We start from the raw sequence: 24,284 nt of genomic DNA, 5'->3' as shown, positions 1-24,284 counted from the left end.
ATATTCTGCCGAAGGTTAATAGGTGTAAATTATGGATCCATAAGAGGTGGGATAGTGATTATATAGTGTTTCCTTTCATACCAAAAAAAAAAAGAGACTTCCATCACAGGATATCACATTAATTCTTTATGATATATGAAAATGACGTGACAATCAAATGTTACTATGAAATCCGAATATTCAGAAAGAGATACTGACGCTACGTATTGGATTTCTATTAATTCCCGCTACCTGTGAAGTTAATAGTCTATAATAAAATTTTCACACCAACAATACAAAATCCCCATGACTGACCAAAACTATATACAAAATCCCTAAAGAGAGTAAAGTAATTATTTATAAAAAAAATCAGTGATTAGAATATGAATGACTACTTATTCCCTTGATTAATGATTTTTCACTTAATAACTATGAAATTTACTGTATCAAGTGATTAATACTCAAGTAAGCAAATCCGATAGAGTTTCCATTTCATATGGGAATCGGAATTTTAACATTCATTTTCGTTCTACTTCATTAAATCAATAAGATTCATGAATACGTAATAAGATCTTAAAAATTTATTACTTCTTAGCTTGTGAAAATAGGAAACTAAATCCATAAGGATTATAAAAACAATATACTATCTAATGTCCCACTTGGGGAGATTTTCGGTTTATTTTTAAAAATCAAAACCAATTTTAGTTTGAATTTTTATTTTCAATTTTCAGTTCGAGGTGATAGTGACGGTAAGGATGAGGTTATGAGTGATGATAGTAGTAAAGCGATAGTGTGATTATAGTAACATTAATAATGGTGGTAACAACAGTGACAAAATGGTGTTGCCACCAACCATGTGGTGCTAGGATGAAACAGTGGAAGTGACGGTGATAATGAAAGGATAATGATGTGTTTTTTTAAACTAAAAATCAAATTCACAAAATCTTTTTTCCTGATTTTGAAAATAATGGTAAAATTGAGCCAAAATTGAGTTAAACCATTTAAACTATTTTTGTCAAACATTTTATTTTGAAAATTACATTTGAAAAACAAAAAACTCGCAACCTTCCTAAACAAGGCCTAAATTATTCTCAAGCTTAAACTTGAAAATAAAATGCAATATCTCGAAAGAACAAGAGACTAGTTCAATTCCTCATCTCCCTCTCCAAACAAAAAAAAAAGATCAGAATGCAAAATTGTAATTCCTCTAGGATTAAAATTAAAATTTCCACTCATTATGGTTCCATCGTTTTCAAAAATAAAATAAATATCAACTTCATGCCCCACTCCCCCCAAAAAAAGCACCAACCAGAAAGGTGTCCTTATCATCCAGATGTTGATGAAAACCCTAACGACAAAGAAATAAGTAAAATGCCTAATTCCTCATTGGAAAATATCACGTATATCATGTCACTCTACTACCTTTGATGGATACCTTGTGGATGATTCATGAGATCAAGAAATGAAAAATTATTTCATGAGGAAACCTTATAGAAAAAACTAATACACAGCACCACTCATGTAAAACTATTACCAGTGAGGACTAATATGGTACATTATTTGGCAGGTTCCTGATGACATTACTCTTCATCGCCATCTTGGTACGCATATTGTCCACACCTGACCTATTCATTTCCTTCAGCACTTTCATCCTCACAATCTTCTCCCTTGATTGGATAGTGGTCAAGCCCAGGCTCCTGTACCTGAAAACAAAGAAGAAAAAAAGAAGCATCATCACCACCATGTGTCTATGATTTGCTTGAATGAAATTATGAAACAGAAAATGTCCCTCAGCATTACAAAAGAAATAGAAAACAAGGATAGAAAGGTGGACCTTGAAGCCAATGCAGCAGTGATAGCCATATTTGCTAGTGATGGCCGAGGTTTCTGACGATAATAACGCAAAAATTCACGGGAACCAAGTGTTTTGGTTGATGATCTATCACCAGATTTCGTGGTGATTATGAGCTCGGACCCACCAGCAAGTTCTACATTGTTAGATGCATCACAAGATGCAACAAGCTGCTTGCCTTGATCATCCACATAACTGAACAAAAATAAAGAACATTTGAGATTGGATGTATCAGCAAGCCTTGCAAATTTTATAGGGATAGTTTTTAAAGACAGGTAATTCAAACCATGCAGTTGGAACTAGACTAACCTGCTGCTATAATCATAGAATTCATCTAATTCTACCTCCTCGTCATCATCACCATCACCATAATGCACTTTACAGTGACTTTTTGCCTCCATATGTTTCCTGACTGCTTCCAAGCTGCTGAATGGATAACATCGATCATTGCAGTACAGACACATGTAGTCCCTTTTGACCTAGAAAATGGAAAAAAGCGAAGTTAAGGACCAAACCAAACCTGTTTTTCCTTTTGTTTGGGAGGGGGAACCCAGAAATATACCTTAAGGCCAAGATAGGTGAGGAGGCCTTTTGGATCCTTCAAATACTCAACATCTGGAATGAAGAATCCATGATGCTTGTGCATGTGAACCATGCAGTCTTCTATTGTTTTGTGCTCTTGATCACACATAAAGCAACAAGAGGGGTCTAACTCCTCAAAATCATCATCTTCCTCCATATCAACATTTTCACCATGCTCATTCACATTCAAATCAGTCAAGGACTTTGCAGCACCGTCAACCAAATCCTCTTCAGGATCAACCTCCTCTCATTCATCTTCACTTTCCTCATTTTCAGAGTTATCAACCTCTCTTCTAGGAGGAGGCCTATTCACAACACGTTGTGGAAGTGGCTTAACTATTGCCTTCTCATCTGCTTGACTAGTTCCTTCAGAGGCCCGCATCATATGACCACGTGATTTAAGGTGCTCAGCATGAGCCTTGGAACTTTTATAATCCTTTCCACAAAGACCACAGCAGTAGAGCATGGGAGTTTCACCCAGTTTATTTTTCTCTTGAGCAAGCACAGATTGTCTAGCCAGAAATAGAGCTTCAGTCACCCCAGGAACCCCAGCCACCTATATGCATTTTTTTTAAAAAAAACAGACATTTGTTTAATATTTTCAAGGAAATAAACCAAGTTCTTCAAAAAAAAAATGGATAGTCACCAAATTCTCCCCCTCCCAGACAACGCATGCATGTGAGTACACACATTTAGAAGGATCATGTATAGTGAAATTATGAGAGGAGTATATCTTAATTCTTAGTACAAAGACAGTAAAAATTATTTCAATGCATTCTAATCTTAAAATTATATGGATGAAATTTGCTCCCCTCAAACTTTCATCCTTTACAAGTGATTGTCTGATATAAATTTACCCCCCCCCCCCCCCACTCTTTCATCTCACTTGATATGCCTCTTTGGTAACAACATCTCCCTCCCAAGTCCCAACATTATAAGACGCTATTTGGATAAACTAAAAAGTAAAATGAATTGAGTTTCTCCCATAACATAAAATCGACTCATGTACTCAACTTTTGTATAAGCTCTCTCATCTAACTTCTCCAAAAGCTGAGATGTATAACTTACAAGAAAAACTCAATTTATTTTAACTTCTTACTTTTTTCACAAGCCTTAAGAAGTTTATTCAAACAGGGTCTAACACCTTATTAATATACCCTCAACAATTACTCTATGAAATGTTCTTAACACAATTGATTTGAAGTTATTTTTATTCTACACATTCCATAACACAACGCAAAAACAGATCTCTCCAAAGGATTCAACTTGTAAAATAACAATTCTAACTGAGAAACATGAAATAGCAAGGCACATAATTAACGTAGCTAGTTCATTCTTTCAAGGAGGACATAAAAACCTTATTTAATCGCATATCCTCAAACCTCATAAAAAAATTAGGGTTTAACAAAATAAAATAAATAAATCGATTAATTACAAAAAAAGAGAAAAAGGAAAAAGAACCTTGCGCTTGAGATTGTATCGATGCCACTCGGATTTGTAATGGAGCTTTTGCTCTGTGTCATCTTTGAATTCGGTGTTACAAGCGTTGCACGTTAACCCCGGCATGCTTCAAAGGAATGAGAAATGTTTTGCGATGGTTTTGTTGTTGAAACTGAAAAGGCGAATGAAGGAACAGAGTCTATATATATATTTTAGCAAGCAATAGGAATGAATGAGGAATTGTTCTTCGTTCGTACGTTGTCGGCGAAACGAAACGGTGAAGAAGGTTTAGCACTCAGCGCTTGCGTCATTCGTTTGAGACATGTTTAACATTCTATTCGCCCTGTTATTTTTTTTCTTCTTGGCAGTTTCTATATCCACTCCCCCTCTTTCCTTACACACATTTCGTTTTCAATTGTTTTTTCAAAAAACACTTAATAATTAATTTGATCCTTTAATTTATTTTTCATGTTCAATTGACTCCTTTAATTTTTGAAGTGTGCAGCTGAGTCCTTTTATTTGTAAAAATTATCCAATTGGTTCCTTACCATCGGAGTGAGGCTGACATGTTAACTGAGTGTATACATGACTTATTGTTTATATTTTATAACCGTTTTGGACAATTGAGAATCTTCAAGATCAGAGATCTAAGAACCTTTTCAAAAATTTTGGTGCGAATGTAAGAATTGTGTAGTCTTTGCCTTCTTGACGTTGAATATAGAAGTAGAAGATTTTTGAAGGCCGATAATATTTAGGTTTTGTTTGGACAAAATTTTCAATAAACATTTATACTGCTTATGCACAAGTTAAAATAAGTTCTTCTTGCACAAAAGAAAAATAAGTTTTTTCTTCTTCTAAATAAGCTAATCTTAATCTATGGATGAACTAATTTTAGTTTATAAAAAATCATTTTTTCTTATTATTTGGTTCTCTTTTCTTAAAAAAAAAACAAGACCATTCAATTTTTGACCCTAATGGTTGGTGCAAATATTTATTTAGCGTTAGAATTTGTGTCAGATTAAAAAAATACAAATTTTATTTGAATTAGTAATAGTCATGTACAATGAATGAAATTAACCTTTAATATATTAGATTGAGAGACACTTGTAATCTTTAATTTGGAGAAAAAGTCATTCCTTTTTATGTTTGGAATGCAAAAGATAGTTTACAATATTCTACAATAGGTGTAAATTATGGATTCATAAGAGGTGGGATATTGATTATATGGTGTTTCCTTTCATTAAAAAAAAGAAGAAAGAAACACTTCCATCACGGGACATCACATTAATCCTTTATGATGTATGAAAATGACGTGACAATCAAATGTTACGATGAAATTCAAATATACAGAAAGAGATGTTGGCTCTTCGTATTGGATTTCTAGTAATTCCCGCTACCTGTGAAGTTATTAGTTTACAACAAAATTGTCACGCCAACAATACAAAATCTCAGTTGCTAACCAAAACCATATACAAAATTAGTGATTATTGATAAAAAGAGATTCAGTGATTAGAATATGAATGACTACTTATTCCCTTGATTAATGATTTTTCACATAATAACTATTCAATTTACTGTCTCAAGTGATTAATACTCAATTAAGCAAATCCAGTAGAGTTTCCATTTCATATCGGAATTGGAATTTTAACATTCAATTTCGTCCTACTTGATTAAATCCATATGGTTTATGCATATGTAACATCTTAAAAATCTGTGACTTCTTAGCTTGTGAAAATAGGAAACTAAATCCATATAATTGTAAAATCGATATACTATCTGAAGTCCCAATTTGGGAAGCTTTTCTGTCTAACTTAAAAAATCAAAACCAATTTTAGTTGAGTTTTTTGATACAATTTTAAGTTCAAAGTGAAGACAATTTGGTAGTGACGACAGGGGTGGGATTGGGAGTGATGATAACTGTGGGATGATAGTGTGATTGTTGTGACATTGATAATGACAACAGTAATAGCGACAATGGTGTTGCCAGGGTGGTACGGTGGCGGAGGCAGCAGCGGTGATGGAATGGTGATGATGTGTTTTTAAAAACTAAAAACCAAATTAACAAAATTGAATCAAATCATTTAAGCTCCATTTATGCCAAACATGTTTTATTTTGAAATTTCATTTGAAAAACCAAAACCAAAAAACTCAACCTCACCAAACAAGGCCTAAAGTATTATCAAGCTCAAACTCGAAAATAAAATGCAATGTCTCGAAAGAACAAGAGACTAGTTCAATTCCTCATCTCCCTCTCCAAACAAATAAAAAACGATCAGAATGCAAAATTGTAATTCCTCTAGGATTAAAATTAAAATTTCCACTCACTATGGTTCCATCGTTTTCAAAAATAAAATAAATATCAACTTCATGCCCCACTCCCCCCAAAAAAAGCACCAACCAGAAAGGTGTCCTTATCATCCAGATGTTGATGAAAACCCTAACGACAAAGAAATAAGTAAAATGCCTAATTCCTCATTGGAAAATATCATGTATATCATGTCACTCTACTACCTTTGATGGATACCTTGTGGATGATTCATAAGATCAAGAAATGAAAAATTATTTCATGAGGAAACCTTATAGAAAAAACTAATACACAGCACCACTCATGTAAAACTATTACCAGTGAGGACTAATATGGTACATTCTTTGGCAGGTTCCTGATGACATTACTCTTCATCGCCATCTTAGTACGCATATTGTCCACACCTGACCTATTCATTTCCTTCAGCACTTTCATCCTCACAATCTTCTCCCTTGATTGGATAGTGGTCAAGCCCATGCTCCTGTACCTAAAAATAAAGAAAAAAAGAAGGATCATCAACACCATCTGTCTATGATTCGCTTGAATGAAATTATGAAACATCAAATGTCCCTCAGCATTACAAAGAAATAGAAAACAAGGTTAGAAAGGCGGACCTTGAAGCCAACGCAGCAGTGATAGCCATATTTGCTAGTGATGGCCGAGGTTTTTGACGATAATAACGCAAAAATTCACGGGAACCTAGTGTTTTGGTTGATGATCTTTCACCAGATTTCGTGGTGATTATGAGCTCAGACCCACCAACAAGTTCTACATTGTTAGATGCATCACAAGACGCAACAAGCTGCTTGCCTTGATCATCCACATAACTGAACAAAAATAAAGAACATTTGAGATTGGATGTATCAGCAAGCCTTGCAAATTTTATAGGGATAGTTTTTAAAGATAGGTAATTCAAACCATGCAGTTGGAACTAGACTAACCTGCTGCTATAATCATAGAACTCATCTAATTCTACCTCCTCGTCATCATCACCATCACCATAATGCACTTTACAGTGACTTTTTGCCTCCATATGTTTCCTGACTGCTTCCAAGCTGCTGAATGGATAACATCGATCATTGCAGTACAGACACATGTAGTCCCTTTTGACCTAGAAAATGGAAAAAAGCGAAGTTAAGGACCAAACCAAAACTGGTTTCCTTTTGTTTGGGATGCGGAACACAGAAATATACCTTAAGGCCAAGATAGGTGAGGAGGCCTTTTGGATCCTTCAAATACTCAACATCAGGAATGAAGAATCCATGATGCTTGTGCATGTGAACCATGCAGTTTTCTATTGATTTGTGCTCTTGATCACACATAAAGCAACAAGAGGGGTCTAACTCCTCAAAATCATCATCTACCTCCATATCAACATTTTCACCATGCTCATTCACATTCAAATCAGTCAAGGACTTTGCAGCACCATCAACCAAATCCTCTTCAGGATCAACCTCCTCCCATTCATCTTCACTTTCCTCATTTTCAGAGTTATCTACCTCTCTCCTAGGAGGAGGCCTATTCACAACACGTTGTGGAAGAGGCTTAACTATTGCCTTCTCATCTGCGTGACTAGTTCCTTCAGAGGCCTGCATCATATGACCACGTGATTTAAGGTGCTCAGCATGAGCCTTAGAACTTTTATAATCCTTTCCACAAAGACCACAGCTGTAGAGCATGGGGGTTTCACCCAGTTTATTTTTCTCTTGAGCAAGCACAGATTGTCTAGCCAGAAATAACGCCTCGGTCACCCCAGGAACCCCAGCCACCTATATGCATTTTATTTTTAAAAAAACAGACATTCATTTAATATTTTCAAGGAAATAAACCAAGTTCTTAAAAAAAAATGGATAGTCACCAAATCCTCCCCCTCCCCAACAAAGCATGCATGTGAGTACACACACATATAGAAGGGTCATGTATAGTGAAAGTATGAGAGGAGTATATCTTAATTCTTAGTACAAAGATGGTAAAAATTATTTCAATGCATTTTAATCTTAGTCATTGATTTCAATTATATGGATGAAATGTGCTTCCCTCAAACTTTCAGCCTTTTCAAGTGATTGTATGATATAAATTTACCCCTCCACTTTCATCTCACTTGATATGCCTCTATGGTAACAACATCTTCCTCCCATGTCCTAATATTATAAGACGCTATTTGGATAAACTAAAAAGTAAAATGAATTGAGTTTCTCCCATAACATAAAATCGACTCATGTACTCAACTTTTGTATAAGCTCTCTCATCTAATTTCTCCAAAAGCTGAGATGTATAACTTACAAGAAAAACTCAATTTTTTTTTAACTTCTTACTTTTTTCACAAGCCTTAAGAAGCTTATTCAAACAGGGTCTAGGACCTTCTTATTAATATACCTTCAACAATAACTCTATGAAATGTTCTTAACACAATTGATTTGAAGTTGTTTCTACTCTACACATTCCATAACACAATACAAAAACAGATCTTTCCACAGGATTCAACTTGTAAAATAACAATTCTAACTGAGAAACATGAAATAGCAAGGCACATAATTAACGAAGCTAGTTCATTCTATCAAGGAGGACATAAAAACCTTATTTAATCGCATATCCTCAAACCTCATAAAAAAAACTAGGGTTTAACAAAATTAAATAAATAAATCGATTAATTATAAAAATAGAGAAAAAGGAAAGAGAACCTTGCGCTTGAGATTGTATCGATGCCACTCGGATTTGTAATGGAGCTTTTGCTCTGTATCATCTTTGAATTCGGTGTTGCAAGCGTTGCACGTTAACCCCGGCATGCTTCAAAGGAATGAACCACTTAGAACCTCTAAATCTGCAAAATCCAGTCACAGCCACCCCAAACTAGGTAAATAATATTACAGACATGAATTTGAAATGCGCGAGAAAATTAAAAAGCAATAAAATGAACTAGGATAGGTTTAGGGTTTAGGGTTTACCTTGAGAAACCGCAGAAATTGGTGCAGAAGCAGAAATCGTGAGCGAGAGAGCTTGAGTTCGAAGAGCGATAACGAGAATTTCAAGAATGGATCCAAGGAGCGAGCAACTGATTGCCCTTCGTTCGTCGAAAGGGGGTTAGGGTTTCGGTGGAATCAAATAGAGTTTTCTAGGAGTGAATTTTAGAGAACGTAATCGGTGACTTTGCTGTTGTTGGATGAAGGAAAGAAAGAATAAAACCTCCCAAATCCTACAATCTATTTTTATTGTTTTAAAAATATGGTAAAAAGTATTTTAACAGTCAGTAAAATATAAACTCAAAATTATCCAAACAAATTTTGAGTTAAAAATATCATTTCAAAACTGAAAATTACCATGCCTTAGTCTTCATTCTATGCTTTTATTTTTTGTACTCAAACTCTTTTTTTGTACTGCTCTTTTTAAATTAGGATTAGGTTTTAAATTTTTATTTATTTCAAAAATAATAACAAGTCTCAATAAGAAATAGTAGATAAATAAAATATATGAAAAATTATTTCCTTCTTATTCTTAAGGGATAAAATACATATTTTTAAAATTATTTTTAATTTATTTATTTAAATAGAAGTAATCATTTTAGGATGGACTAGGATATTAATATTTTCCTTGTGTGTAATTGAACTTGACACGGTCTCAAATCTTATTTTAAAGACCAAATAAAATTGTAAAACTAAGTCCACAAACACACTTTCCTTATGGAGTCCGCGATCAAAAGAGACAATGTTTGACATGCTTCTGACCAAGCTTGACATGAGAGAAGACAACATTGATTTGTGGCCATGATTAAAGATAGAGTTCCTCCAAATCTAGATTGGTTAGGACCCTACATGAACATTTAGATTGGAGCCAATTTACAATTAGAAGTCAAAGGAAAAGTGATAAAGTTTTTCTCAAGCAACACTAACTTATTTGCATGGCCCATCGTTGACATGTCATGAATCGATTATAAGTTCATAAGCAATAGCTAAACCCATTTGCACAAAGACATTCAAAGATGGACCCATAACATTAAGGAGCCTCTAAAGGCTTTTTAAGAAACTATTAAGGGATTTTCTTCTTGCATCCAACACCATTTCTTCTACACTCAACAAATGGAATGAAAAACCAATTTTGTCCTTCTTTCATTGATGCTTAAAATGTGAAATACAGATTGGGATTTTGTCTGTCTGCATCATTCATTCACACTCACTGCATTTCTCCTCTCATCTTCTTCTCTTCAATCTGTGTTTGATCTTCATTAATCGGTGGTTCATCTTCATCAATCCATGTGTGCTTGTTGTTGGTGTTCACCATCGTCTCGTTATCGCTGTCGTGAGTTGCCGTGGGTTCTGTTGTCACCCTCTATTTTTCTTTTGAGCATATTTTGTTTTGACATTTTCAGGAGAAGCACACATAGAATTTTAATCAGGGTAGGCATTTCCCGAAGTTTACTCTTTAGAGCCACTTTGGCACATGCATCAAGCTCTTCAAACCACTTGGATATGGTTTTCATCTCTTCGGTTATGCTGACTTTGGGCTCAGATAAACCTTGGTTTAAAAAACTTAGCCTCCGCCAAAACATATGGATTGTGTCAAGTGGTATGCTACGAAGAACATATCTAGCTAGCTCACATGCACATGGAAGACCATTAAGTAGTTCTCATTATACATCCACAACGAGAACTATCAATGCCAACATAATTTACACGCTCAAACTCAGCAGCAATCTAATTTAATGTATACCTTGATATCATGCCAATTAGTCTCTTGTATAAGGTAACTTTTAAAAAATGTCTGACCATATGTATGTTTGCCTCAAAAGATGCCTTAATTTCAGTGTGTTGCAGAGTGATCCTGTTATTCATGGCTTCCCAAACACTACATAGGTCTTCAAGGCTATTATGCAATAGTCTCTTTAAGGCCCAATGTGCAGACTCAATCCAGCATTTGAAAAACAAGCAATTATTTTTATCCATTGAAGTGTTGTTATTAAAACCAACAGACTTTGTTAAAACCAACAAAATGATTATGCAGAGTTTGACATGATTGAATTTTTGTTAAAATTATATTGATATGCAAAATAGTTGAATTAAGTAAATAATTACCATGATATGTGTTGATAAGTTTACTTAGATTTTTAGGGGTTAGTTCTTTGGTAATTAATTACCACTATGTGTAATCGATTACAGTAGAACAGACTTCTTGTAATTGATTACAGTCTACATGTAATCGATTACATGAAAAGTTTTAGTTCTGGTAATCGATTACAAGATCTATGTAATCAATTACAGCACGTCTCCCTCTATAAATTCAAAACGTCAGAAACGCAGCCATTCGCGATTTCTTCTCCGCGACGAACCCTTTTCTCCCAAATTTCAAAATCACATAACTTCCTTATTTCTCAACCAAATCACATCCCACAAAGCCCAAAATTCATCATTTTTCATTCTCTTTCATCTCCACCGATCAAAACTTCCAAAAAAATCCTTCAAATGGCAAAACCATCAAAGAAGCGAAAGGGCGTTTCGACTTCATCCGCAATCATCGGAACTCGAAGTCACGGATCATCCGAGGTGCAGACAACCCAAATTCCTCCCTCCATATCATCTCCTACGTTGTTTTCCTCGAAAGAACAACTTATCCGATACAATTCCCTTTTCTCTTCTCGTTCCATTATCGACCCTAAGTTTGTAGACTTATCTTTCTTTGATGATGAAGTGTTTGATTGTTTTTAAGCATTTCAAAATTCTGGTTTAATTCAATTTATCTCCATGAAACTTCCTTTTTATCTTGAATTAGTTAGAGCTTTTTATTCTAACTTGGAAATTCAAGAAGATTCCTTGATTTCCGAAGTATATGGGATTAAGATGGTCATAGACCAGTCCTTTCTCTTTGAACTCACTCAATTATCCAATGACGATATACCGTTTGAGGGTACACTTGATGATGAGTGGAAGTTCGATTTTTTTGTTTCTAATGCCCGCCGGATGGTTTGCACCAACCAAGCGGATATGACCGGAAGGCTTCTTGCCGGTTCATTGGCATTCAAATGCCGCATCATGCACTACTTGATTGTGCGCATCCTACTCCCTAGATCATCCAACCTTGCACATGTTTCTAAGGAAGATTTAATAATTATGTGGGTTTTCTTAACCGGTCGTCAAATCGACTGGGCCCATCTTGTGAGATATCGCATGCATAAGGCATTGCGATAAAATGCTCCACTTCCATATCCTCATTTGATCACCTTGTTCTTACAACATTTTAATGTCCCTCTTGACTCTGAACCTTTTGTTAAAGTCAAGAGATCTTTCTCTATCGGTGCGAATGTGGTCTCCTCTTTTGGATACCGCAAAGAGAGAGATGGTTCTTGGGTGAAGAAAGATGCTCCAGTACAGGCCGTTGAAGACCATTCTCCATCACCGCCTCCTCAGAGAGATGATTCTTCATCTCTTATGCACAACATTCTTGACAGGTTGGATGGACTCCACACCTTCGTCAGTGAACGCTTTGACTCATTGGACAGTCGTATTGATGCTATGGATGCACAGTTTGCAGGAATGGATACACGCATCACCAAGCTTGAGGAGGATGTGAGTTATGTTCGTCGGTGCTTCGACCTTCCACCTCCATCCTCATAGATCTAGTTTATTATTATTATATTTTAATCTTAAGCCTTGTATTTGGCTATGTTTTTATGACATTATTCTATAAACATTTGGGATTGTTTTTAGTATTTACTACTTAGTTAATTATGACTGAACATGGTGATTATTTATTTTCTCTTAGATGTTTATGATTATGTGTTTTAAACTTAGTTATTTTGATGATATATGTCTAGTTGTATGTACTTACATTTGGTATTATGCTTTGTGTATGTTTTAAAATTATTTATGTATGATTTTATTTTATGAACTTTGGCTTTTTGATGTTGCCAAAGGGGGAGAGAAAATGGGTATTTTAGAAATCAAGATATTATATTTTCAAAGCTTTAAAATTAAGCATAAATTCAAAAAGAAATGGGGAGAAAGAGATGAGTGAACGGTAGAACAAAACTTGTATGTATCCTCTTGATTTCAGGATTGTCATCATCAAAAAGGGGGAGATTGTGGAAGCAATGTCTTTCAAGATTATTTTGATGGTGCCAAAGAATCAAGAGTCAAGCAAGTTCCATAGAATCAAGATCAAGATTCAAGTTTTAAGAATCAAGATCAAGATTCAAGAATAATCAAGATCAAGATTCAAGATTCAAGAATCAAGAGAAGACTCAATCAAGATAAGTATTAAAATAGTTTTTCAAAAACTATTGAATAACACAATTTTGTTCAAAAGAATTTTTCAAAAGAAAAATTTTACCAAAGAGTTTTACTCTCTGGTAATCGATTACCAGTAGCCAACATTGTTTTCAAATTGATTTACAAAGCTGTAATTGATTACCATAATCATATAATCGATTACCAATGTTTTAAAATGTTAGATTCCAAATTTCAGGAGTCACAACTTGTGATAAAACATTTTCAAATCATTTCAAACTTGTGTAATCGATTACACAATACTTGTAATCGATTACCAGTATTTCTAAATGTTTTGATTTTCAAATTTAAACATGAACTGTCACATCTGTTGATGTGTAATCGATTACATATGATGATAATCAATTACCAGTGACTTATTTTGAAAATTAAATTACCAAAAGTCACAATTCTTAAAGTGACTAGTTTCTGAATATTTTTTAAAAGTCACAACCTTTAAAGTGACTAGTTTTCAAAAGAGTCACAACTTTTAAAGTGACTAATTTTCAAAAGAGCCACAACTTTTAAAAAGTGACTAGTTTTAAAGAAATTGCCAAGAGTCATAAACTTTTAACTTGAGTCATCAAATGACTATAAATATATGACCATGGCACGAATTTTAAAGACAACTTTTAGATTTCTTTCATTCATTCAAAGCATTCTTCTAAGAGTTTTTGTTCAAAACTTTCTTTATTCAAGAAAAGTTCATTGGTCAAAAACTTGTGCTATTCTTCTTCTTCATTTCTTCTCTCTTGTCAAAAGATTCAAAGGACTAACCGCCTGAGAATTATTTTGTTTCTTCCATTCTCCCTCTTGACAAAAGATTTCAAAGGACTAACTGCCTGAGATATCTTCTGTTTCTTACAAAAGATTTCAAAGGACTAACCGTCTGAGATATCTTTTATTTTCCCTTACAAAGATTCAAGGGACTAACCGCCTAAGAATTCTTTGTCTTAACACACTGGAGCGTACATCCTTTGTGGTACAAGTAGAGGGTACATCTACTTGGGTTGTTATACTGAGAACAAGAGAGGGTACATCTCTTGTGGATCAGTTCAAGTGGAACGTACATCCACTTGGTTATTCAAAGAGAACAAAGGAGGGTACACTCCTTGTGGATCTTTGCTTATAAAGGATTTTACAAGATTATTGGAAATCTCAAGAACTGATGGTTGCTTGGGGACTGGATGTAGGCACGGGTTGTGGCCAAACCAGTATAAATCTTGTGTTTGCCTTCTTCTTCCCTACACTCTTTGTTTTTCCGTTGTGTACTTTTTATTTCTGCTTTACTTTTGTCTAAGTTATTGTTTTTGTTCTTTACTTCCTCATAACTTAATAGTAAAGCTTAATTGAATCTAGTAACATTAAGAAAGATAATTTTTTAATTAGTCAAGACACGTTTATAATTAATTCAACCACCCCTTCTTAATTATTCCAATGTCACTTGATCCAACAAGATTATGTCAAAAAAATTTAACAACTCACGCATTTTGTTCAACCAATTCAATTAGACCCCCTTAACCTACAACTACCATCTACTATACTATATAAGATTATGTTTGATTCTATTAGATGATGATATTGATTTCCTCCCAATAATTCAACTAATTAATGCGGATTTTATATTTATTCTATTTTATTATATTAAATTAATTTAATCATTGAATCAAATCTTAAATTATTAATTGATATGATTAATAAATATATATATGTGTGTGGGGGGGGGGAGAGGGAGAGTGAGTTAGTGGATGGAAATTTTTTATTATTATATATTTTCACTTTTTTTTAACATATCTTCTTTCCTATTGTTCTAATTTCTTATTTGATCATAATTTTTCTCATTTTATTATCTCCTAACATTCTTTGTGTTTCTCTAAGTTTTGATTTGTGTTTTTCCTATAAAATTAGTTTTTTCTCCTAGAATTAATTCTTCTACATATAATCATTATGATCATGTAGTTGACATTCTTTTCTATTTTTATTTTCATCTTTTTGTCCTTTGTTATGGAGGTCATGTTGTTGATTGATATATATATATATATATATATATATATATATATATATTGGTAGGTATGTGATTGTGGATAATTTTCAAGGTATGATAAGAAAGACATTGTCAAAGTCTCTAACATGTTAAACTTATTTTAGTCTGTCCAAATTGATATTTTTATATTTTTACCTTTATTATTTTTGGGCATTTATCATAATTACAATAATAAAGTTTTTAATAAAAAGGGAAAATTAAATATAAAAATTGAGTGGGAAATATTTATTTATTAATTTTAATAAATTTTAATTTCTTATGACATTTATTCACTTAAAAATATTCAATGAATTATTATAAAAAATTACACAAAATTATTTATTAACATTTTTTTTACCGTACTAAAATTTAAACCTTGCAAATGAAATTATACAATATTTTATCATTGATGAAAGTATATTTCTCTATGGATATTTATTTATTTAAATAAATTTTCATTTCTTATGACATTTATTCACTAATTTTTTCAATGAACAAGTTATTTTTGGAACTAATTTAATTTAAAATAAAATTAACCATAATAAAATTAAAAACAAAATTGATGTAGGTAAATGACTTAATTTTTGGAATAATTCAAATTAAAAGGAAAGATATAATAATGCATATATATTTAAAATTAAAATTTTAAAATAATATAACTTGAAATTAATCAAATTTTCAAGTATCAATTCAAATAATTAACATTAATATAATTTATTTTATCCTTCAATTCTAACCAAAATGAGATGATGTTTTTTAATCACAATTTTTTTTAGCATTTAAACATTTTTAGATGAAATTTAAAGCTTAAAAAAGTAATCATATTGTAATTAAAAAACATTCTCAAATTTTTTTATCCCAAAACAAGCTTGCAAACCATAAAATAAATAAACAAATAAAAAAATTAAATTAACCATTTTTAAAAGAAAATCAAAGGAGAGCATGCATACACCACCAAAGTGAAATAAATCATACCTAGGACAACACCCAAATAATAATATTTTTCTAGAGGATGTGTATATAAAAATATATTTAAATATTTATTGACATATTTACTTACATATATTTATTAAAATTTAAACTAAATAATTAATACTTAAAATTTCAAAATAATATAAAAATTACTTTTATAGATTATAAAAGAGGAGGAAGCAAATTATATTAATGTAACTTAAGTAACTATTATAGTATTTTATAATTTGATATAGAATATGATTTTTATCGATCCATCAATTGAATTATATCTATATATTATCAATATTTTTTATGTGAAATTTTTTTAAAATTAAATAATAATAATAATAAGAAAAAAGTAATCAAACGATTCATATTTTAGTATATATTAAAAAATTTATATCATGTCAATTTTAATTTGTATGAATGAGGTAGTAAATAATTTTGTATTAATATAAAAAAATTATATATGATTTAAATGAAAGAAACTTTTAATCTAACAATAGATTTTAAGAAAATATTATCTAATTGAAAGTTATTAAACAATATAATAATTGATTAAAATTATATCAATATAACTTAATCTCTCTCATTATAAAATATGAGTTTAATACCGCATGCAAAACTAGTTTTTAAAATAAAAGTAGGTTGACTCATGACTCCTTTCATAAGAATTTAATTCTTTATTATTTTTTAGAGTCTTACTTACCTGTATGTTTAAAATATTAGTTAATGAACACAATGTTATTTATTCTAATATTTTTTTTTCTATTTTTAATTTTTTAACCGTGCCTACAAACACTAACATTTGTAATTCTTTGAATTTATTAAAAAAACAAAAAGCTATCAAGAAATCGACCAACACTATCCTCTAAAAGGTTAACATGAATTGAATGGAACTTTATTTCCAAGAACTTCCTTGGGGTGTGTTTGGTTTGCATTTTCATTTTCTGTTTTCATTTCCTGAAAACTGTTTTCATTTTCAAAATATTTGAATTCTAAAACATGTTGGATTTGACTTTTTGCTTAAAATTATTTTTCTGAGGTTTTTGTTTTCAACTGAAAAATATTTTCACTGAAAACGTGATTTTATTGTTTCCTTTTTCTGGTTCGATTGGAAAAATATTTTCACTGAAAATGTTTTCAAAAATCCAATCAAATATATTTCCATCACCATTTTCTGTTTTCAGTGAGAATGAAAACAAGAAACAACCAAACCAAACACATCCTTATTGATGGAACCTTATTTTTTTATCGGGGTTATCAAGTGTTTTTAAAAAACAAAAAATATTTTGACTTTCACTACTAGATCACCAAACCATTTTTTTTTGTAAAATCTTTTTGCTTTTTTTAAGCAAAATTCGTTAGATTAAAATTCAAATCTAAAACAAAAATGGTATGAAGATTATCCTAGGTAAGGCTAACATAGATTGAAATCTTACTCGTAAAAGAACATTAATAGTAGTATTTAATATTGTTAAATCTATCTCTTCTAAAATAAAAATGATGTACTTTTAAAAAATAACAATTAATTAAAAAGTCGATCACTAAAATAATATATATATAATTAATTATAAAAATTTGTATATTTCAATCATTATTTTATAATTAATAAAAATAACTGCACTTTATCTTTAAAACTAACACTTTTTTTTTTATTAATATGGTATAATTTACTTTTAGAATTATTAAACATTTTTTAAACAAATTACTAATATGAAATAAATCATATTTTCTATATACACGAATAATTTTGTAACAATATGTATCAACAAGTTCTAAGAATTATAAATGTTTTTTTTTTGCCACAATAACATTTATACAAAGTATTCATTAAACTTTTTGATAACTAATACTTACGTGGAACTCTCCTTACAATCATAATTTTTCATCCATTAAACTCAAATTTGAGACATTGCTTAAGAGAATCTAGTCTAGTTTTACTTGGACCAATAATTTATTTGTAGGATAATAAATATAAAAATTGCAATTGTAAAATATAGAGTAAATAATATATACTAATAATATAATTTTTTAATATCATTATCCTCTGTTCAACAAAACTAGCTGAAAAGTTAGCTAGTAGCTAGTAGTTGAAAATTGAAAAAACTAGTTTATTAAATTAGGAGTGTTCAATAAAACTAGTTAGTGTAGTTAAAAAGTATAAAATTAAATAAAAATAATAAAATATGATTTATTAAAAAAAGATAATAAGGAAAATCAATAAATATATTGAGGATAAAAGTGAAAGAAAATATAAAAAAAACTAAAAGTTAGAAACTAATGTTTTACAAATTATACTCCAATTAGTGTTTCAAACAACATTAGAAGCTATTAAAAAAATTGTTTACTGAACAAACAAATGAACATTTCAACTAATAAAAAAAGTTAAAAATTAACTAAAATATCATATCGAATATAGTTTATATATAAAAAAAATGTTTTGTTCTTTTTATTTGTTTTATTTTTTTTATTAAATGCAATCAATTTTCTTTTTATTTGTTTTATTTTTTTATTAAATATTCGTTTTAATTATTTATTATTCTTCATTAAATGCAATCAATTTGAACATTTGTTCGTATTATTTTATTCTTCTATATTAAAATCAAAATCGTGCATAACAATTACTGAATTGTCTAAAAAGACTGACTGAATTAAAAAAATTATGATTTGAATATTGAACCTAATAATGCAAGCATATATTTTGATTCAAACTAATTTATAGTAGTAAAAATGAGCGAGAGGAAATGAACGAGTTTTGTTTGACAACTTACAAATCAAGACTAATTATTCATTACCAGTAATATATTCCTTTAAGAAACTTGAGCTATGCTTACTTTATCTGGAAACATAAGTGATCAAATCAAAATCAAAGCAGAGGAAATGAACAAGTTTCCCGCAGGTTCTTTTAAAAATAAAAAAATGACTAAAATCAAATTAGAGAAAGTCAGCTATAAACTACATCAGTGTCATTCCTAACCCAGAAAGTCTTGCTACTATTCATGGAAGTTATAATGCTTTTCATGATTTAAGGTAGATAAAGTCAATCATTCACAATAGTATCAATTATATAAAAGCAAAAGGTAGTAAGCCGCAGTTGCATCGCACTAAAGTAACACGAATATGCTGGAAATGAGAAATGGTAACCGAAGTTTATTTTTGTACAGCTTCTGTATAAAAGAAAAGAGACATGAGAAGAAAAGAAAGAAAAGTTTGTGATGAGTGATGCAATAAAGATAAAAGAAAGAGAGGAAAATAAATGTTTTTAACAGTATTGTATGAATAATATAAATTGTGAAAAAATATTCAGCTGAAATTGTGTTAAGTGTGTATTCGAGACAAGAAATAGTTACTTATCTAACCAATATAAGAATAATTAAAACAATCCACAAATAACACAACGTGTTAAGTACATTATTAAGTATGTTCCTTGCTCACAGTGCAGTATAAAAGTATAACTTCTAGTTTTTTTTTTTTTAAAGGAAAAGTATAACCTCTTGAGTTTTTTTTAAAGGAAAAATATACTTTGTTTAAGTTATGAGTGGAGTAATTTATATAGAACAAAAATGAAAAGAAAAAGATTGTTGGATGGATAATTAATGAAAAACAGTCATCGAGTGAAACAATGAAATAGTAATGATACAGTTATTTTGTGCTAAAAGAAAAAGTTATTACATAGCCTTATTGTATAATACATCAAAATCACAAAAATGTTATTATTACAAAATTCCTATAAAGATTAATAGTCTCAAATTCTTCATTCATTACCAGACAACAATTGTATTTTTAGGAAAACTTGTAATTTCCCTGAAAAATGAAAACAATAAAATTTCTAATTAAAGGCAAACAAATTTTTTATTCAATAATATGAAAAATGCTATTAAATTGAAATACTTGTACGATATTTCTCAATTCTTTATTCTTTATAAAACTCATCATCTATATTTTGTCGGCGATTGAAGAACTCCATAAAAATGCATGAAATCATGAGTGACATTAACTCCTTAAACCTCTAATTCAATGGCAAAAAAATATAATAACTAATTACAACTTCAAAAATGCATACTCTATGATGGTGGTCACTTCACACTTCATCATTGATTTTCTTTCTTACCACTTAAAAAAAATAGTTAGAATTATATTAGATACGGAGAAATAATTTTAAAAAAATATTCCGTAGATGATTTATGAAAAAATGAATATTGTTATATTACCTATGCATTTTTTGAGTCAATAGTTTTTTTTTACCATATTCTAGAGTTGAGTACTGTCTCTCACTATAATTAAACATCCAATTGAATATAGTTGTAGATGATGAATTTATAATGATAAAATTTATAAAATTGATAACGTGGGACATGATATAATACCATTTTTTTTAGAATAAACAGGTAAATAATTTTGTTGTCAATTATAATTATTGTTGTGAGATCGTACTCTTCCTTTTAATCACTCGGTCACTCCATAACTTTTGGATTTTTTTCTCTTTTTTTGTTTGAGATAAACTTCTTTCTCTACATTGTGTAAACTAAAATCACCTAAAATATCTCATTAAATTATTTATGAAAAAATCTCCACGTGCATGAATTAAATGGTATGGAATTGTTATTCTAGCTCAATCAAATGTCTCGAGAAATACAACTACATTAAATACTAAAAAGAAAATTTTTATCACTCATAATTATCTTATATTTTCTCAAACATTATTATCTCCAGTGAAAGATTCCTATGTCTAGAAGAAAAAAATACTTATGAAAATTATTGTTACAAATTCATTTTTTACAATGGTTAATTATTTGTTTGCATTAAAAAAATTATCTCTTTAAACTTATGAGTGCATAATACATAATTTTTTCCTTCCGTCTTTTTTTCTCCCATCTCATACCAATTTTCTATATCTTTAATCTTTAATATTTGTGTGAAAAAAATCTATATTTATATTAAAAATTTGATGAGAATTAAATTAAGAGTAAAAAAATATTTATTATTTATTATTATAGTGAAAAATCAAAATTTAAGATTTATTGAAAAAGTAAATCAATGATTAAATGTGTATTTATTATTTATTAATTTTATTTTAATTAATTAACTAATTAACTAGAATTTATTTAATTTCATTTAATTCGAGGATGAGTCGTCAAAGAGTGTCACGTGATAACTTCTAATTGTATAAAATTATTATTTTATATAATATATAGATATTGAGAGTGAGGACATCATTTTACCGTGTGACATATGTGTTCACAAACACATTCAGTAATTATGTTTTATATAATATATAAATAAACATTTATATAATATAATAATAAATTAGATAAGAATGTATATAAAATAATAATAATGAATTATATAATTAAAAATTTGATGTTTGGTTTTTTATACATAATTATCATAAATGCACATTTAAAAGTTTTCTTAACTATTGTTAATTAAATAGATGTTAGTTATTGTAATTTTAAAATTTTAAAAGAAAGTGGGATATCCTTTTATCAAAGCCTGACATATGAGTTGAAGTTAATAATTGTGTTTTATATAATATATAAATAAACACTTGTATAATATCATGATAATATTAATGATATATTAAATTATATAAAATAATAGTAATAAATATAAATTAAATAATTAAATGTAATTAAAAATTTAGTATTTGGTTTCTTTATACATAATTATCATAAATACATATTTAAATCTTGTTACTATTTTTAATTAAATAAATGATATATTAATATAATTTACATGGATTGAAAATATTCTCCTTTCTTATTTATTGTAATTTTAAACTTTGAAAAAAATGTGAAGCATCCTTTCATCATATGTATTGACAAGCACACTCACTTGTCAACCAATTATAAATTATTATTGTCATGATTTTTGAAGAAATTATTATAAAAGTCAATAAAATTATCATAAAATTATGACTTGAGATCATGGACGGATCCAAGATTTAGTAAGGGAGACATGTTTAAAAGTTAAAATTTATTATATAAATATACTAACTATCCTTAAAATTTACATAAAGTATTTATGATTATGTATTTTTCCTAATAATCTAATATTACATAATAGAGAATATATTTGCGTATAATTTAAATTAAACATTTTTTAAAAGATCCAAAATTACAATGAAAATCACTTTCACATGCCATTGATAACCATAATAGATTTATAATAAAATTGATATCTATGCTAAACATTTTTTTTTACGAAAACTCTTATCACGTTCAAAAAGCCTACTCAATTAAAATAAATTATGTTCACAAAAAAATTAGAATAAATTATGGTATTTACTAAATTATATTTGCCTAAGATATTCAAATAAAAAACAAAAATAGTTTCATATTGTAACAGTTATTCAAACCCAACAAAAATTACTAATTTGCAATCCTATTGTGTGTTGTTAAATATCATATTTGTTACCTCTAAATGTATAACAAATACAAATATAATTAATTTTATTCATGTTAACATTATTGAAATTTTATACACACACCAAACACAACTCATTTTTGCCTTCGATTTTCTTAATTAATTTTATCTTATTTGCTGACATTCAAATAGTCACAATATATTACTTAAAATAGTATAGATAACAATTGTTCAAGAATAATCAATTTATTCAGTAAAAAAAGAATAGTCAATTTATTGATCAGTTTTACTTGTTATGTCTCTTCCACATTTGTCTACTCCTTATCCAATGCTTGCATGTCCATATAGACTCCATAACAAATAATAAAATATAACAAATCGTATTCCACCTAATTAATGCATTATTGGCACATGCATAGGTCACTAATCATTAATCTATGTAATTTAGATGATTAGTGGAAATGTTTTACGTTACTCTAAAGAGAAATAGGGAGATAGGTAACTCAAATTAGGTGAATGTTTGGGTGAAGTTGCATGCAAAAGAAGCGGAAAAGATTTTTTTGCAAAACTTCTTCTCTTTAATAATAAATGATAAGGTTTTGATATAGTCTAATATTTTTTATTGGAATGTTATTTTTTCCTCTATACTTTCAATTTTTAAAATAAATCAAAGGCTATTAATATCATAATGCTCACTAAAACTTTTTAAGATTAAGACAATATTTTTGTAATCCATCATCATTTAAAATTTACATATTCAAATAAAAAAAATAGTTTCATATTGTAAAAGTTATTCAAGTCCAACAAAAATTTCAAAATTCCAATCCTATTATAATTTATTAAATATCATATTTGTTACCTCTAAATGTCTAACAAATGCAATTAGTTTTATCCATGTTAACTTTATTGCAATTTTATAGGCACACCAAAATAACTCATTTTGGCTTTGGATTTTCTTAATTAATTTTATCTTAATTTGTTGACATTCAAATAGTCTCAATACATTACTTAAAATAGTATAGATAACAATTCAGTAAAAAAAAATCAATTTATTGATCAATTTTACTTATTATATCCCTTTCACGTATAAATTGATTTTTTTTACTAAATTGTTAATAAGATCTACATTAATTACATAAAATTAATCTAATCTAAGTAATAATGAATAAATCCTTAATTGGGATGTTACATTAGTGGTATCAAAGGAATTCGTCATATCAAGATTGAGATATGGACTTGTTAGTTATTTGTGATGCGTGCTCTTATTCTTGTGAAAACAAGGATACAAGATGAATGATTGTTTGTGTGACTTACTTGGTATTCTAAGTAGTGATTTGCATGAATTGATTGTTTGTGTTGTGTGTAATGATTGTTTGGACACCTCAAATGGTGAGTAGTTTAAGGCTATTTAAGGATTAGTTTGATCAACATCATTGAGAGAAATGTCAAGATCTTGAGATCTGTTAGGGCACAATTGAGTTGCAAATAGCAGGGTGAAATAGCTAGATATTGCCAAGCTGAGAGATA

At 29.6% G+C, this 24,284-nt stretch overlaps 1 protein-coding gene and 1 pseudogene across 4 annotated transcripts; both read right to left on the bottom strand.

Moving 5' to 3' along the window:
* Window positions 1-1,164: 1,164 nt before the first annotated feature.
* On the bottom strand, window positions 1,165-3,979 carry LOC114373535 (annotated as a pseudogene). The gene is made up of 5 exons (XR_003658418.1): window positions 3,875-3,979; window positions 2,394-2,969; window positions 2,141-2,310; window positions 1,814-2,026; window positions 1,165-1,682 (listed from the first exon to the last, which is right to left on the bottom strand). The product of XR_003658418.1 is annotated as a cytoplasmic 60S subunit biogenesis factor REI1 homolog 1-like (transcript).
* A 2,148-nt stretch (window positions 3,980-6,127) lies between these two features.
* Window positions 6,128-9,341, bottom strand: LOC114377523 (cytoplasmic 60S subunit biogenesis factor REI1 homolog 1-like). Of its 3 annotated transcripts, none has more exons than XM_028336072.1 (6): window positions 9,104-9,340; window positions 8,840-8,979; window positions 7,352-7,747; window positions 7,100-7,269; window positions 6,773-6,985; window positions 6,128-6,645 (listed from the first exon to the last, which is right to left on the bottom strand). In XM_028336072.1, the coding sequence occupies exons 2-6, from the start codon at window positions 8,942-8,944 to the stop codon at window positions 6,486-6,488; spliced, it is 1,044 nt and encodes a 347-aa protein (XP_028191873.1). In that variant the 5' UTR covers window positions 8,945-8,979; window positions 9,104-9,340; the 3' UTR covers window positions 6,128-6,485. The 3 variants fall into 3 exon arrangements, with proteins under 3 accessions (XP_028191873.1, XP_028191872.1, XP_028191871.1); XM_028336070.1 differs by having other exon boundaries at window positions 6,486-6,645; window positions 7,352-7,927; window positions 9,104-9,341; XM_028336071.1 differs by lacking the exon at window positions 9,104-9,340 and having other exon boundaries at window positions 7,352-7,927; window positions 8,840-8,944.
* Window positions 9,342-24,284: the final 14,943 nt, after the last annotated feature.

The sequence above is a fragment of the Glycine soja genome, chromosome 11 (assembly GCF_004193775.1).
Source record: "Glycine soja cultivar W05 chromosome 11, ASM419377v2, whole genome shotgun sequence".
Classification (NCBI taxonomy): domain Eukaryota; kingdom Viridiplantae; phylum Streptophyta; class Magnoliopsida; order Fabales; family Fabaceae; genus Glycine; species Glycine soja.
This window is presented reverse-complemented; position numbering and strand designations above follow the sequence as displayed.